This window comes from Manihot esculenta, chromosome 5 (genome assembly GCF_001659605.2).
Source record: "Manihot esculenta cultivar AM560-2 chromosome 5, M.esculenta_v8, whole genome shotgun sequence".
Classification (NCBI taxonomy): domain Eukaryota; kingdom Viridiplantae; phylum Streptophyta; class Magnoliopsida; order Malpighiales; family Euphorbiaceae; genus Manihot; species Manihot esculenta.
In genome coordinates, this window is record NC_035165.2 from 94,826 (window position 1) to 112,849 (window position 18,024).

The 18,024-nt window shown below is 41.3% G+C and overlaps 1 protein-coding gene across 1 annotated transcript; it reads left to right on the forward strand.

The window, feature by feature from the left end:
* Positions 1 to 11,941: 11,941 nt before the first annotated feature.
* On the forward strand, positions 11,942 to 17,657 carry LOC110614550. Its single transcript, XM_021756110.2, has 6 exons — positions 11,942 to 12,409; positions 12,996 to 13,195; positions 15,950 to 16,235; positions 16,348 to 16,433; positions 16,541 to 16,632; positions 16,748 to 17,657. Exons 1-6 carry the CDS (start codon positions 12,131 to 12,133, stop codon positions 16,972 to 16,974), a joined length of 1,170 nt encoding a protein of 389 aa, XP_021611802.1. The 5' UTR covers positions 11,942 to 12,130; the 3' UTR covers positions 16,975 to 17,657.
* The last annotated feature ends 367 nt before the right edge of the window (positions 17,658 to 18,024 follow it).

The window sequence follows — 18,024 nt, forward strand, 5'->3', positions numbered from 1 at the left end:
AACAGCTGGTTCGGGACCAGTCACCCATCAAAGGGATCGGAGGAGCACCGATATTTGTAGAAGGGAAGGTGAAGCTGGCCCTTACCTTGGGAGAAGCACCCAGAGCTCGCACCCATCATGAGGTGTTTTTGGTGGTTAAACTCCCACTGAGTTACAATGCGATTTTAGGGAGGCCGGCATTGTTTAGCTTTAAAGCTGTCACCAGCATCAGGTATTTAGCACTCAAGTTCCCAACGGAAGAAGGAGTGGGAATGGTTCGGGGCAGCCAAGAAGAAGCAAGGGCGGTATACTTGGCCACAGTAACAGAACCGAGCTCAACTGGAGAAGCACTCGACTCGGAAGTTCTGGAGGTCAGAGATGAAACAAAAGAAGCCCGGACAGAGCCAGTCGGAGAATTGGAGACCTTCCCCTTATCAGAAGCAGATGCAAGCAAGGTTTTCAGTCTTAATGCCAACCTCACCAAAGAACAAAAAGGTGAAGTCATGACTCTGATCCGAGGTCACGCGTCGACCTTCGCATGGAAGCCCTCAGACATGCCAGGAATTGACCCCAAAGTGATGACACACCGATTGAATGTCCTCCCCGAGGCCAGACCAGTGAAGCAAAAGAAGAGAGTAGCAGGAAGAGAAAAACAGCAAGCCACCCGAGAGGAAGTGCAGAAGTTAGAAGAAGCAGGCTTTATTAGGGAAGTAATGTACCCACAATGGTTGGCAAATCCTGTGTTAGTCAAAAAAGCCAATGGCAAATACAGGATGTGCATAGATTTTACCGACCTAAATAAAGCCTGCCCCAAAGATTGTTACCCCCTCCCCGATATTAATAAAATGGTCGATTCAACGGCCGGATTTGATTATATGTCTTCTTTGGATGATATGTCTGGTTATCACCAAATCCCAATGGAGAAGTCGGATGAGGAGAAAACCTCATTTATAACTGAAGACGGGACTTACTGCTACAAAGCTATGCCTTTCGGATTAAGAAACGCCGGGGCAACTTACCAACGATTAATGAATAAAATCTTTAAGAACCAGATTGGCAGGAATGTAGAAGTGTATGTGGATGACATGGTGGTTAAAAGTTCAACTTTTCAACAACACATAGCAGATCTGAGGGAGATATTTGGGGTGTTAGATCAATACAGAATGAAGTTAAACCCAGCAAAATGTGCTTTTTTCATCAGGGGAGGAAAGTTCTTAGGATACATGGTGAGTGGAAGAGGCATTGAGCCCAATCCGGAGAAAGTAAAAGCCATATTGAATATGCCAGAGCCGACCTGCGTAAGGGACGTCCAGAGATTAACCGGGAGAGTGGTGGCGCTTAACCGATTTATGTCGAAGTCAGCAGAAAAGTGTTTACCATTCTTCAAAAAGTTGAGAAAGGTACCAAACTTCGAATGGACGGAAGACTGCCAAAAAGCTTTCGCGGAACTTAAGAAATATCTTAGCTCGCCTCACGTGCTCAGCAGTCCCATAAAAGGGGAAGAGCTTCTGATATATTTGGCAGCCTCGGAACAGGCAATCAGCGCGGTACTAGTAAGGGTAGAAGGAGGAGAGCAGAAACCTGTTTTCTACATCAGCAAGATACTTAGAGACACTGAGGTCAGGTACTCGAACATTGAAAAATTGGCTTATGCCTTGTTGTTAGCAATCCGGAAATTCAAAGTTTATCTGGAAGGCCACCAAGGAGTTGTGATGACGAACCAACCCTTAAAGAAGATCCTACGTAGGCCGGAAACTTCAGGACGGATGTTAGCATGGTCCGTGGAAATCAGCCCCTACTGTCTGGAATACCGACCTCGGACAGCAATAAAATCTCAAGCGCTGGCTGACTTCATAGCAGAATGCTCATTCAACGAGGAGAAGGAAGAATCATCCTCGGAGATGCCTAGAAAGGAAGGAGAGCGAGAGCTTTCCCAATAATTTAGCTGGAAGCTATATGTAGACGGAGCATCAGGATCTGAGGGTAGCGGCGCAGGGATAATGCTTAAGGGGCCGGAGGGCTTCAAAGTGTGTTATGCTTTACGGTTAGAATTCAAGGCTTCTAACAATATGGCCGAGTACGAGGCCTTGGTGAATGGGATGTTGGTAGCCTCGGAAGTAGGGGTAACCGACCTCGAAGTAAATAGTGACTCTCAGCTAGTGATCAACCAGGTAACGGGGGTATATCAAGCCAGAGACCCCATCATGCAGAACTATCTCGATAAAGTAAAAGCCATAGAAGCCGAGCTCACAGAGCGGGGAGTTATTGTCAGATTTCAAAGAATACCTCGGGATGAAAACGAGGAGGCAGACCTGCTTAGTCGATTGACCAAAGAAGAGTTAGAACAGCTCCCTGACGAAGTATACATACAGCATATCCGCACACCTGCTTTCCAAAAGACAAACACAGTACTGCAAGTGGATCAGAACCCAACGTGGATGAGCCCCTATCTAAAATATTTGGAGAAGGGCGAACTCCCTGAAGACAAAGACGAAGCCAGAAAGATAGCAGCTCGAGCTGCCAACTACCAAGTAATAAGGGGAACTTTGTACAGAAAAGGGAAGTCCAGCCCATGGCTCCGATGTGTGAGTCCGGAAGAAGCTGCAAAGATAATGGAGGAAATACATAGAGGCCTATGTGGGGCTCATGAGGGAGCAGGGACATTAGCCAACAAAATATTCAGGCAAGGATACTACTGGCCTACTGTTAAGAAAGAAGCAGAAGAGTTTGTCCGAAGGTGCGACGTATGTCAGAGATTTGCTAATGCCATCAGGACCCCTGCCACTCCTCAAGCAAGCATATCCAGTCCATGGCCTTTCTCACAATGGGGAATTGACATCCTGGGACCTTTCCCCAAGACTACGGGGCAAAGGAAATTTGTAGTAGTGGCTGTGGAATACTTCTCGAAATGGCCAGAGGCAGAAGCAATAGCAACAATCACAGCCAGAAAAATGATAGACTTTGTATGGGGGCATGTCATCTGCAGATTTGGCATACCTAGAGTGCTTATCTCAGACAACGGCAGACAATTTGACTGCAGCACCTTCAAAACCTTCACGACGAACATGGGCATATGGCATAAATTCTCCTCCGTGGCCCATCCTCAGACCAATGGTCAAACGGAAGTCACTAACAGAGCAATCCTCCAAGGATTAAAAAAGCGGCTGGACGGTGCAAAGGAAAACTGGGCAGAAGAACTCAATAGTATCCTATGGGCACTCCGAACTACTCCCAGAGCACCCACTAAGGAAACACCGTTCGCACTCGCTTACGGTATAGAGGTCGTAGTTCCAGTTGAATTACAGATCCCCACTCATCGAGTTCAATTTCTCAGTGAGGACACCAATGGGGACAAGTTAAGAAGCAACCTGGATGCTCTTGAGGAAGTTAGGGAAGAAGCACAAGTCCGAACTGCTGCTTATCAACAACGAGCGGCAAGATATTATAATCAAAAGGTCAGAGAAAGAAGCTTAAAGGTGGGAGACCTGACTTTAAGAAACTTGGAAGCTACAGGAAAAAGAGCAGCCGCAGGCAAGCTAGCACCGACCTGGGAAGGTCCCTTCAAGGTGACAAAAGTGGTTAAGCCCGGGGTATACCGAATTGAAGATATGCAAGGAAACCCCGAGCCCCACGCCTGGAACATCCAGCACTTAAAAAGGTACTTCCCTTGAAATATATGTAAAGAAAAATATTGTACTATGAAAGGCACAAATAAATAAAATAACGCCATTCTTTACGCAATGATGTTGTCCCCATTAAGAATGTTACTTCTCTTTGAAAAAGAAAGAACAAAACTAAAAGACCGGGATCCCCAAGATCTCCCAGATACAAGACCAGGATCCCCAAGATCTCCTGGCACTAGACAACCCTACTGAGACCTCCTGGAGGTAGAAGACCGGGATCCCCAAGATCTCCCGGACAGAAGACCAGGATCCCCAAGATCTCCTGGCGAAAGTAGACCTCCTTGAGACATAGAGACCTCCTGGAGGTAGAAGACCGGGATCCCCAAGATCTCCCGGATACAAGACCAGGATCCCCAAGATCTCCTGGCACTAGAAAACCCTACTGAGACCTCCTGGAGGTAGAAGACCGGGATCCCCAAGATCTCCCGGACAGAAGACCAGGATCCCCAAGATCTCCTGGCGAAAGTAGACCTCCTTGAGACATAGAGACCTCCTGGAGGTAGAAGACCGGGATCCCCAAGATCTCCCGGATACAAGACCAGGATCCCCAAGATCTCCTGGCACTAGAAAACCTTACTGAGACATAGAGACCTCGGCGAGGCAGAAGACCAGGATCCCCAAGATCTCCTGGCGAGAGAAGACCTCACTAGCACACAGATACCTCAGTAAAAAAGAGGATTGGGATCCCTTAGAACTCCCAGGAAAACAAAATAAAGAACAGTCGGTGGGACCCCGAGGTCACCCCAGCACAACCAGGATTTCGCAAGATCTCCTGAAAACAAAAATAGTTGGCGAAGGACTTAAGAGCCTCCCAAAAATAAAAATTTCCCATACAGGAACAATTTACAACAATATATTTCCGACCTCACAAAAACAGAGAGGCCCGGAGCTGCTAAGAAAATTCAAGGTTCCGACCTAAAAGCTAAAGAAGTGCCAAGGACGAGCTCCCAGCTCGGATAAACTTATCTCAAAAACTCAAGGTACAAAAGAAAAGGTCGAGCTCCTAAACTCGCATCGATATTCTTAAAAGCCCAAAACCAAGCTCCCAGCTCGGATAGGTTCATATTCTCAAAAGATCAAGACATAAAGGCCAAGAAGAAAGGCCGAGCTCCCCCCATAGAAGGACTCATAAATGAAGAAATCCTTAGGAAGATACTAAGGCTGTAATCAAAGCCTAAATCAGTTTATCTGGAACAAGTATACAAAGTCACGGCCAAGAAGGCAGGGCTAAAAAGCAAACATGCAAAGTCGCCAATAAAAAGGTATGAGATTTGCTCTCTCTAACTATCAGCTGAAGAGCTGAGTTCGCAACCTAAGATAAATTCAAAGATACATAAAGAAGACACATGAAGAGCAAGAATAGTAGGGGAAAAGAGGAAACTGATATTTCATTAAGATGATAATTACAAATTATCCCTCCGGCGAGGTGGGAGGATAAATAGTCCTTAAAGGACTTACACCAGTGAGAACACCCTCGCCTACAATATCTCTATTTACAGCCCCCTCCGAAGGAAGCTCGGTGTCCCTTGGGCTAGAGCTCTCAACATTAATGGCAGGGGCAACATCTGACCCAGGGTGAAGGTTTTCTTTCACAGAATCAGGGTCGTCTTCCTCCGACCCTAGCTCGGATCCCTCTGAAGAAGACTCAGCTGGCCGATCTCGGTCCCTCCGGCAATCTCCTCGGGGCAAAGGGAAATCATCCTCCCCGTATAGCACTGACTCGCCATCTGAGTCCACTTCGCGCCTACGAAGCTTGGCCAAAGGAATATCAGGAGCCTGTCTAGCTTCTCTTAAACCGCGATTGTAGCCAGTTACATACATGCGGTAGGCCTTATCAAAGATAGCCTGTTTCATTTCACTAGAAGCTTTATACTCATCAAGATGTTCTTCACAAGCCTCGGCTACAAATTCCTCAAACTCAGAAGAGTCTTTGTAGTCCTGAAGATGAGCTTCACAGGCCTGCTCAATTTTACCCTTTAGCTCATCAGACTCCTGATACTCCGCTATGTACTGATCGCGCTTCAGCTGAGCCTTCCCTTCGGCATACTTTACCACCTCAAGCAGGGCTAAACATTTACGTTCCAAAACTCTGACTTCATTTTTCAGCTGTTGTTGGCGAAGGTCGAACTCTTCAGCCGAGGAAGTCAAGTCTCTGATACGGTCAGAGCTTGTGCTCAACTCCTGCTCAAGGACCTGCACCCGAGCTAAAGCCGTCTCTCTCTGAGCCTTTACTTCCTCCAGATGAGTCTGAAGTCCTTCGAGATCAGCCTTTAAGGCATCAAATTGGCGCTGGACTTCAGCTTTCTGGCTAACGGCCTCATCTCTCTCCTTGAGAGCCTCTGTCATAGAGGACAGCTGCTCTAGCACTCCTCTACAGCGAACCTCCAAGGTAGCTGCCCTCTCATTAGCCTCCTGGAGAACATTGCGAATCCGAGACAACTCATCTTCTAAGGACGAGGTATGCTTTGCTGTCTCGGCTGTTTTCTCTTCAGCCTTTCTGAGGGCCTCCAACGCAGAATGCAATTCCACCTGGAGGGACTGGATCTGCTCCCGAGCAGCTACCATATTGCCCCTCGCATCACTGGTGGCAGATATATTCTCCTCCAGACGTGCCTCTTCAATTCGGCGATCTACGGACTCTCGGAGGGAGCGATCACGGACATCCACCTCCATAAAGAGGCCCGTCACCTAACATGAAAACGCAACCATCAAGAAAAAGAAACAAAGCAAACTGAAAGGAGGGGGAAAAATGACTTACCATTAGAAGCATCTCCCTAATGGACGATCCGAGCTCCTCACGAGAGCGAGACTGGAAGGATGCTTGCTCCTTGGTAAAGCTGGCTAAAAGGCCGGTCAGAGCAAGAAGGCGTGGATCCGAGGCCTCTGTGGCTCCACCAAACATTTGCTCCCTAAGAAGGTCGGCAACAGCACTGGCCGGAGACTCGGATGTAATACCCGACGTCTTTAGAGAATTGCCAGGAGAAGGCAATAACGGGTCAGCAGCAACACCTTTCCCTTTCCCAATGGGAGGAAGAGCTGGAGAAGATCCTGTTGCAACCCTGGACTTCTTCCGGACAGGAGAAGAGACAGATTTTCCAGAAGAGGCTGGGCGCTTGCCTCCGATCTTTGCTGGAATGCCCTCAGAACCCTCAGGTTCAGTCCTCACAGGGGCAGGGGCACCTTCACCAGAAACCTCTGGACTTTGATCCCCTAGGAGGATGATCTCCATCCCCGTCCCAGAGGTCTCCTTGTCTTCAGCAGGGGACTTAAACTTTCCCCTTGACACCTCCTCAGTAGAATGGGCAGCACCCTGTCCCACTTGTTCAGTAGACTTTGAGCTCAACCCACCACGGCTAGATGGCTGAGCTGATTTAGTGCTGTGAGAGCTCGGCTTGGAAGCTCGAGAAGAAGCTTTACCAGAAGGCCGGCTGACCTTCTCGGAGGAAGCGACCTGAGCTAGCTCTATAGCAATCTCAGTTATAGAACGCCCATCCCCGAAGGCGTCAAAAATTGCGTGCATGTTCTCCCGAGACAGGTCAAGGTTCTTGGGGAATTTGATGCCGTCCATTTTAACCTCAGAAGCTGCAAAAAATAAGAAGTTAAACAGAATCAGCATATTACCTGATATTCTTAACAACGAAGAAACAGAGTAGCCGGACAAAGCACTATACCCGTGTCCTGGATATCCCTAAGGTTGGACGCAAACATACACTTCTCGACATCATACTTCCTCTCAACGGAAGTCAGTCGAAGCAGCCCAACCTGCTCAATAAGACTCAATTCGGGCAGATCGTTACAGCCCGGAAAGATCTCCCCCCAACTTAGGTCCACATCCCAGGATCGGCAGGACCCTAGTTTCAGCTCCGCCACAAGGAAATTCTCTATCCACCCCTTTATAGAATCCTTGTAGCCCGTAAGAAGAGATAGCCCATTGCGGGGGGAAAAATAATAGAAGTTCTGCTTCGCCCTAACTAGGCGGAAAAAAGTAACAAACAGACAGGCCGTAGGTGTGAAACCCCAACACAGACAGATAGACTCGAAACAGGACATGAATAAAATGGAATTTGGGGATAACATTCGAGGAGTTACCCCAAAGTATTCAAAGACCTCAACAAAGAAAGGGGAAAAAGGAATCGGTAGACCAAATTCTCTCTGCTTTAGGAAAAACACTATGCTACGACCCTCTTGGGGATCCACTAAACCAGGAGGGGGAGGGTAGGGAAGAACTATCCTCTCATTTGGACGAGGTGCTCGAATAAAATACAACGGAGTATCTAGAAGCCTCCGGGAGATGTAATCAGTTATATTGGAAGACGTAATACGCGACTCAAGGTTAATAACATCAGGAAGCTTTGAACTTGCCATTGAAGAACAAGGGAGCGTACCTGAGAACACAATAAGGTGAAAAACGCAAAGGGAGTCGCAGGAAGACAGAGAGCAGAAGAGAGTTAATTTCTTCGGAAGACAGAAAGAATTCGAAATGAAAGGCAATGATGAGACGGAACGTTGATCTGAACAGTTTTGTCTTGGAGCGGTGCGATCATTAATTGCTCTCGAAGTTTACCCTCTCAACGGTTAAGTAATAACCGGAGAGAAGGTAAAGGGGCAAAAGGATGATCGAGTAGGCTTGTCTGCATCTATCAAGGGCCAGGCCCACAATGATAGCCCATCACTTAAAGGCCCAGGCAAGCCCAACTTGTTCAGACCTGATCTCCAGCCAAGACAACGTAACCCACAAGATTCATCACTTCACCACATCCATGGCAAGTATCAAGGAAATGGAAAGAAAAACTCAAAGATGCAAGCAGATGAAAGCATGATAAAGGTTAGACCTACTCATCACATAGAATATATAAGACTTGACTTGTTAAAACGAGGGTACCTCGGATCTATACTGAGCTGAGTGCTTAGAGTTCAACTTATCAGAAGCCGAGCTCATAGGTCGGAATAGTCCAGCTCGGACAACATGACCTGAGAGCCCGGCCAGCTAACCCAGAGCTCATTTCACTAAGCGAAAGACAGAGCTCTCAGGTCGGCTAGCCTAGCTCGGACAACGCACCTGAGAGCCCGGATGAAGGAGACTCAAAGCCCAATTCATCTAAGTAGAGACCGAGCTCATAGATCGGTCAGACAACCCAGTTCGGAAATATGAAAGCCCAGTTGGCTAAATGGATCCGAAGTCCGGCTCACGAGTACAGTTAGTTCAGCTCGGAAAAAACAAATTTCAGTTAAAGCTACGAAGAAAAGCAGTTTCGGTACTCCATCCATGGTAGAGAAAGAACAACTCAAGTATGAACGAAAACGAGAACTTCATTAAAAGAAAAGCACATTACAGCACATTACAAAGGCCTACACTACGGGACGAAAGACTATCCTTAAAGGATTTACATAGCCACATGCATCATCGTCAACAATTACATCGTTATCACCTATCCTACTACTTCGGCCTTCGGTTCGGAGAAACTCTCGCAGCTCGATATGTGAGTTTGGCAGAAAGAGCTGCAGAAAGCCAAGAAGTTAATCCTCATAAGCGTTTCCCATGGATCCTCTGTAGGTCGGCATTCGGTTGCCCAAGTGTGATACGCGTGACAAACTCACATGTCATATGCTGTGTGTATATCACGCATAAAAAAACATGGGCTTCAGATTACGACCTCAGGAGGATCGTCGGGCTAACGTGTGAAGGTACCAGCAGAAGCTTGACTGAGTGTAGCAGATCTCAGTCTCGCGTAATACTGGTACTTCACATCAACGAAACTAATAATACTGGTGCTTCACATCAAAGAAAACAACAAGCCGAGCACTTGAGCCCCTTCCATCTATATCCAAAGAAGGCAGCAGTGGGGGAGGTCGGCCAGAAGATCTGGGCAAAATAATTTCAGCAACTTGCCGAATGGTCCCACCCATCGACCGCCCTACCAGACGGATCCCCAAAGCAACATTCAAACTCCTTAGAGGTAACATCCACTCCTCTGAAATTTTGAATTGACTCATCTTCGTCTCAGGTACCACGAAAGAGTCCCAAAACAGAGATAAGTTAGCACAATTTTCCGTCAAGATGATAAAAGTAAGATTAAAACAAATTCCTGGGGCAACACAGCAATGTAATATCAAGCTCGCCTTCGCCCGCTTGAAGAAGGCACCAAATGGATCCTTCACAGATAAAACAAGAAAATCTCTCTGTTCCAACAAAGTGCCTGGGAATGGTAAAGAGGTGAGGTTAATATATATATCCAAAAGTTTATGTTTTGCAGGACAAGGCAGAGCCGAATTCTCAATTAATGCTGTCAGAATCCTTAAAAGATGTTCATGAGAAAGGAAAGAAAAGACATGTCCAGATAACAATGATAGGAAAGCAAAAATAATCAAGAACGCGGAGAATAAAGAAAAGTCCGAAAGAGGAAAGAGCAGATAAGATTCAGAAACCGCGCAAAGACAAAAAAATGAAAGAGTATTATAAAGACACCTGGACACGAACAGGCGCGGCCATGATGGTTCTTGATATTCACCCCCTCGGCAGTTGGAGCAATAACTCCCGAGAAGGTGAAGGGGCAATTGATGACCGCTGGATTTCTTCACCCCAGAACAGGGGCTTGACCACAGCCAAAGGCCCATGACACAGAGGCCCACGTACTTGATACCCCCCAACAAGCCTGGCTCATTCCAGCTTCCGGGCCGGGCTCGACCAAGCTTCCTCACTCAGTCCAGTCTGATCCCTGACCAGCAGACCCCTCTCAGGCCCAGCGTCCAGCCCAACTCTCGGCCCAGCCCGGGGTCCAGAACAGTACTCACCAGACAGCCTGGCAGATCCGCTCGAACGTACGCATGAGGAGAATCAGAGGCCGTTACGCATGTAACAGGCAGCTGATACCCTAGTACACCCGAATCTGTATGGCAGAGACGCGTGGCCCAATCCTGGAGAGACCTTTACACGTCACCAGCAAGCAAGACAATGTATAAAAGAGGAGTCCCCTCCTCAGAAAGTTTTAAGCCTCATTCTGTAACACAAAACCCTTGAAAAACCCTATTCTATTGGATCTCAGATCATCAAATTATTTATTAAAATTTAAGGTCTATTTATTTTAAACTAAAAAGTCTGTTAATAATTTTGAAAAAAATTATAATACTCATTTTTAGTTTAGGAATCAGTAAAAAAATATATAAATTTAAAAAATACTATTTCAACAGAAAATAATTATTTTATATAAAATCTACATAAAACCACTACAACCAATGATTAGTTTTGGAGTATTTATCATTAAAGTGTTAAAATAATAAAAATCAGATTACCATTTTACAAATTAAAATCACATGTTTTTGTATTAAAGCAACAAAACTTCAAAAAACTATTTTTTAGATATTTTTCAAAAATAAAGTGTACTTTACTTTCTTTGGAAAAAATGAAAATATAATATGATTTATACATGAAATGAGATTATATATTTTGTTTTTAATGCATAAGATCATTTACAAATGATTGTTTATTTCAATGAATTAAAATTTTGTAGAAATCAAATAGATTTAAAATTATTACTAAACAATGTGTTAGTACCTTTTCAAATGTAAACTTAATATGAATATTTTTTTTGGGTATATAAACAGAATGGCCTACTTGTATTTTAAGTTTAATTTTATCAATTTAATCCATATATTAGCTCTAAATCAAAATTCAGATAAAAGAAACCGTATATATATATTATGTGTTTCAAGAAAAAAAAAACTTAATTTTTTAATGATTTTAAATTTTATATGATTTTAAAAAATAAAATCTTTTTAAAAGTTTAGTTTAGAAATGAACGGATCGAATATTTTAATTTAAATAGTAATTGGGTTTGAAATGAATTTAAATTTAAAAAATAATATTTTTTACAGGTTCGGATATGATTCGGTTTAATATTTACTATCTGAACTCGTATATATAAAATAATTAATTTAATATAAAAAATATATTTTATTATAATATTTACAAATTTTTTATATATTTTATTTAAAAATTAAATATTTTTTTAAAAAAATATTAAATTTTTAAATAAAAATTATTAATAAAAAATATTATTTTATATAAATTATTAATCAAAATATATAAAATTAAACAGATTGAAATTTTATTTAAATAATAAAAATTAAATTTAAAATAGATTCGTATAGTTTAAATTAATTTTAATTAAATTTAAATTAAAATATTATTAATATAAATTAAAATTTTAATTAAATATTTTAGTTTTTATTCCCAACGTAGCTCAAAAACACAAATAAAACCTTGCCTTCTCTCATAAAACTTCCTCCCATAGTGTCATGGTAGTCGCTTCTCTTCCATTTCCTTCAGAGTCAAATCTAAACATATAAACCATAAAACTACTACTCACGCTCACGCAAACACTCACGGACAAGGTTATGCCCATTAAAACTTGCCCCTTCATTTCTTCCTCTTAAAACCCCAATAAAACCCTCCAAATACCACTTTAATAATGTCTAACGCTATGACTCGGACTCGCTCTGGGGAACGATTCTATAACCCGCCGCCGATGAGGCGCCACCAGCACCAGTTGCTGCTTCAGAAACAACTTCAGAGGCCTTTCATCAGCGACAACAGAATCGATTCAGCTGAGGTAGAGACCAGAGCTGACTCCACATTGTGTATATCCAACTGGGTGTCGGCTTCTCCTGCTGTTAACTTTGATTTGACCAATTTAGATCGGTTTATGGAATCTGTTACTCCTGTTGTTCCTGCTCTGTACTTGGCCGAGGTAATTCGCAGTAAATGGCTATCCTTAGGACTAAGGTGTTTGTTAATAGAAGCTAAAAAGTTCAGTATAGAAATTGATAGTTTGCTTGAAGGCTTAAGAGATTCATGAATATCCAAATTTCGCTGCATCTACATGCACTATTAAATTTGGGACAATTATAGAGGGCTATTGCTTGGTCCGATGTTATTTCCTCGGGTCAATCAAGGGTAATATGTGAGCTAAATATAGCTTGGCTTAATAAACTAGAATCAATAGAAGTGGAGCTCTGCCCAAATTTATTTTATATGCTACCAAAAAGGAACGGTCACTCAAAATCCATAATATCCATTCTCGTTTTATCTGCTGAAGTTCTAGTTCAATATCTATGATGGAAAAAAGAAGATAATGTTCTTTGAATTGCTGGATAAAGATCTCATGAACTACGCTGGATAGTCAAATTTATCTTACAAATCAGCTTTGGTGGTGACTTGTTCTAATATTCATGTTATAAAACTTCAGATTCGCAAAAAACTCAAATTTCCATTGCATTTACTTGGCAGTCCCAGGGAACTTTTTCTGTTGTCAATCATTCAGTTTTGGTCTACAGGCAAGGTTACGGGGTCAGAGAACTGGTGAAGCTGATAGACAGCCATTTTTTTGTCTTGGGGATCTATGGGAATCATTCAAAGAGTGGAGTGTGTACGGAGCAGGAGTGCCTCTCCTATTAAATAGGAATGACGTTGTTAAACAGTACTATGTCCCATCCTTGTCAGGCATACAATTGTATCAAGATTCAAGTAGGTTAAGGTGAGCCTACTTTCATTCTCTTTCCTATTCTATATAGCCATTGTTCAAGTTCTGATGACCTATGCCGTAGGCTGCTCATCCTTTTTTTGAACATTCTTGTGGTCTTCATGGATTTTTGAACTGTTATCTAGATCATTCTCAACTTTCCCTCTCATGCATTGGATATGTGAATCATAGAGGTTCATATTTGCAGATCCAGCCTCGTATGTTATTTGTTTCTTAACACATGGGGCAAGACTTGTGTAGGAAATGAATGCTACTAATAATAATATATGCATCTTTGTGGGAGTGAGTGGTGATTTCATTGCCATACATTAAATTCAAGTCTATTGATTCTTAGAATAATTTATTATCTCTAAGGCCCCATTTATTTCATGGAAATTTTTTTCAGTATTTTTTAACATTTAGGACACTCAAGTTCAGGAAAATTGGTCAAATGGAAAACATTTTCCTTGTCAAATAGAAAATTATGTCAGTTTAAGGAAAATGGCTTTCTCTTTTTAAAGGAGAAAAATTATTTTCTAGACTTTGAGAATCATATCAACACCACCAAGCATTCCTCGAGGAATTCCTGTCATCTTCTAATTGAGCATTAAATTTGTAGCTGTTCATGTTAGCTGAAGAAAAATGGATATGGGGTATAGTGGAAAATAATAAAATTATCTTTCTTCACTCTATCGTAATCAAGCCTATTAAAATATTGATATTTGGACCGAATACAGGGCTGAAATCATGTGGTGGATAATAAAAAGAACAAGATCTAGAACTCAAGTAATATTTTGTAGAAATTTTTGCACGACTGTATTTTAAGGTCATGTTTCTGATTTTTTATCATGTACTTCTGAAATAAACTCATTCCTGGATAGCTTTTCATGATGGTGTGCTGCCATGTTTTTTGTCATTGTCATGTGCCCTTCTTATAACAAACTCTTGAGTCCCATTAAATCTTATAGTTTGTTCACCAGCAGCTTTCATATACCGTCTGTTTGCCCTTGATACTTTGATTTTCTGCCGTCTCTTTCAATTTGTATTATAGGCTATCTAGACATGATCATGATGTCGTTGATATTTTCATCTATACTGGGTTTCTTATGGTTCTTGTACATTTAAGTGGCTATAAATAGATCTGAATATTATTCCATGAGCATTTGTGCTCCTGCTGAATACTTTTAGAATAATTTTCTTTTGTCCATTTGAAAATTGTCTTAAAATCTTCAATCAATTTTTTTTTTCAATTTTTTTAAACAGTCGAAAGAAATCCTTTGACTTGGTAGAGTGAACTACTTGCAATTAAGGGTTCTGAACCAATCCATTGGCATTAGACATCTTGGATAGGTGATTGGTGAGGTGCAGTGGCAGATTCACCTTATAAAATGAGGGGTCAGTTGACCCCTATTCTCTATAGATTTATTCAATTTTATTGCTAAATTCTTTAATATTGACCTCTTAATGCTTGGAAATTAATTTAAAAACTTTAGTTTCGATATGTATATTGTGTGTGCATGTGCACTGAGTGTATTGATCCCAAAATTATTTTTTGCTAGATCTGTCACTAGTGAGGTGGGTAGCTGTAGTTGTAGGCACATATGAGCTTTATCTTGTTTATAATTATAATACAACTTTGCATCCAGCTATTGCACGATCACACGAAAATGTTGATTAGATTGATTCAATTTTTTCCACTAAATTTTTTAGTGTTGAACTCTTAATACTTGAATTCAATTTGAAAATTGTATTTTTTATATGTATTTTTTCATATATGTTGACCCTTTATTTTAAGATCCGCCACCAGTGAGGCAGCTTGCTGTAGGCACATATGACCATTATCCTTGCAGTTTATAATTTTAGTAGAACTCTGTATCCAACTGTGTTACTTGGCCTCGGACAGATATGTCAAAATTGGGTACATATCCTTGTGTCTGACTTGTCGACTTTCTAAGTGGAAATATAGGTCTAAATTTAGACATGGGTCTCAGATACATTATGTTATATAAAATAAAATAGAATAATAAAATATGAAATTATGTAATAATAATTATAGTATAAATAGATGATCAAATACAACCAAATAACTATTTTCTAAGTGCATGCTCTTTCGTCTTGAAAAAAAAGTGTTTTATTAATATGCATGAATATGTCACTCGAGTGTCATATTGCATGAATATGTGTCAGACATATATTCCCTGCTGTATCCTATGCCATGTCATGTTGACGCAGGTGCAATGTGGCAAAATGAATAGCCGGAGTATCAGAGGTATCTAGCTATTGCATGTCTTTTTATTTCCAGAAACCATCACTTGGCAGTTGGTACCGCATTTCTTTAAAGAAAATGCTGTACTTCCAGCCGCTAGATTTTGCTATATGATCTTTTAAGCAGTTCAAATAAGCATTCAAAATGTTGGAAAAGTAAAAGTTCCAACTTTTCTTTGTTTATGTGGAATAGTTGTAGAACAAATGAAGGTCTCATCAAAATCCTTTTGTAAATTACTTGTACCTTGGGCATATATTTCTTGCCTGTCCTTTTCAATTATTTTCTGTACATAGCTGCAATTTGTTGGAAGGAGGTCCCTGCTATCTGTCTTTTGTCAGTCTAAGTTGAAATGAGGATATACACTAAACTATGTTGAGGGTAGTGTTTTAGGCTCAATACTACATTGATAGATCTTATAAGTTCAATTATCATATACTTTTAGAAATATTTTGTGTTTATGTACAATTCTGTTAGATGCTTGCTCACCTTTTACATTCAATTAGGAGGCATGGTGATGATAGTGATGCTGAGTCTTCAAGGGTGACGAGCAGTGCCATTGGTAGTAAATTTGAAGCAGAAAAGCGAGCTAAAGGTGGGGCTGATGGATTGTGGAGTCAGCATAATCTCATGAACTTAAACTCACAGGGAGTGCAGAGGCTTACCTTGAGAGATAAACCTCTTCATTGTTCATCCAACAATGTAACTGAGATTTCCAACTCAACTGGGCTGCTTGTTTATGAGTATTTGGAACAGGAGCAACCACATCATCGGAAGCCTTTATATGATAAGGCAAGTCCAGGTCTCCATGTTCACGAATATTGACATGTCAAGGTTGCTTTTATCAGTTTTTTGTCCTGACTCAGCCTCCTGTGCACTCACTATGCCTTGACCCCTTCTTCAGGTTTCATCTCTTGCATCTCAATTTCCTGATATCAAAATCTGCAGAAGCTGTGATTTATTGCCTGGGAGTTGGGTCGCTGTGGCTTGGTATTTGTTTCCTCTATTGAAGTCTTTTGAGTACTGGATGCTGTAATTGTGATTGCTTCTAATTATTCTCTGCTTATTTATCTATTTACATGGGAAATTGGATGCAGGTACCCAATATATAGAATACCAACGGGTCCAACACTACAAAATCTGGATGCATCTTTTTTGACCTTCCATTCCTTGTCCACAAAAGCTACTAGTACCTCTCTCTCTCTCTCTACATATGTGTTTGTATGCCCTTGTGTCTCAATTAGTTGATGGTATGTGCCTGTCTCTAAGTTGTGATATTGTCTTGGTTTCTATTACTTCTGTAGGCAAAAATCAGGTAGACAGGAAGGCGTATAGCATGATTGCTTCTTCCAAGATTGCTTTACCTGTTTTTGGGCTTGCTTCCTATAAGTTGAGAGGGTCAATTTTAACTCCAAGTGGAGCCCATGAATGTGAGCAAGTAAACTCTTTATTGCACGCTGCTGATACTTGGCTCCGAAGTTTGGAGGTTAATCTACCTGATTTCCAATTTTTTGTTTCACATAATTCATAGTGCTGATGATAAAGGTGGGGCTGTAGCCCATGCATAAAAATACTCCACATGTGCCAAACAGCTTATTCTGCTGTTTTCAAGTTCTTTCCTCTCCTGCACAGCATCCATTAGAGATGTTAAAAGGGGGAATGTAGCTGGAGTTTTGGCTATTTGCGGTGAATGGGGAACTTCATGAATTTATAATCTGGGCATTTTCTTAAATCACTCACCACGTCTTCTAGTTTGATCTGTGATTTCCTCCTCGAACTTTTGCCATTGCTTCAGGAAATTGTACGCTCTGTTTGCCCATCTACACCAACCAGTAGTTCTGAGGAAGGGTTATCTTCTAATTTATGAGGTTTATTTTAAATGTTGCATCAATTGTCTTGTAGTTGGTGTCTTGAGTTTACAAAAGTTGTATAGTTATTGAGGGATTAATTCTTCCCTAGATTGTTGCAACTTAGAAATCCCCAAGATTACATATATTAAGAAGGGGATTTATAGCGTTATATAGAAAAAAAGGAAGGGGATTGATAGCCGCTGAAAACTACTAGTATTTTTCTACTCGTAGCAATTGTGTATGGGGTATTCACTTGTGATCAAGGACTTACCACGTTTGTTTGAGCAATGAGATTTCACCTGTGATCAGGGACCATTACCACGTTTGTTTGAATAACAGTGCGTGGACCCCAATTCATTCATTCATTCATTTATTGTTTATTTCTCTTAGTTTTTGGAGGCATTTCGGAAGCATTCTACTAAGTATGAATTCTAAGGTATTATCAATAGTTTCTGGTGAACCCTTGCAATTGAATGTTCTAACACAGCAGGACAGGTTTATGATGTTAATTTAATATTTCAATTCTAACATAAAATTGAATTGTTTCGTGCATTTCATTCTGTCAACCTAATGCTCATTACATAGCTAACTAAAACTTGAAATCCAGTTTTATCAAATGAAAATGGTATATTTATATTTAAAAAAATGGTATAAAATTGTGGGTTTTAAATAAAAAGGTTAATTTTAGAGCAAATAAACTAAGATGCGTGTGTGTTATTTGAGATTTAGCA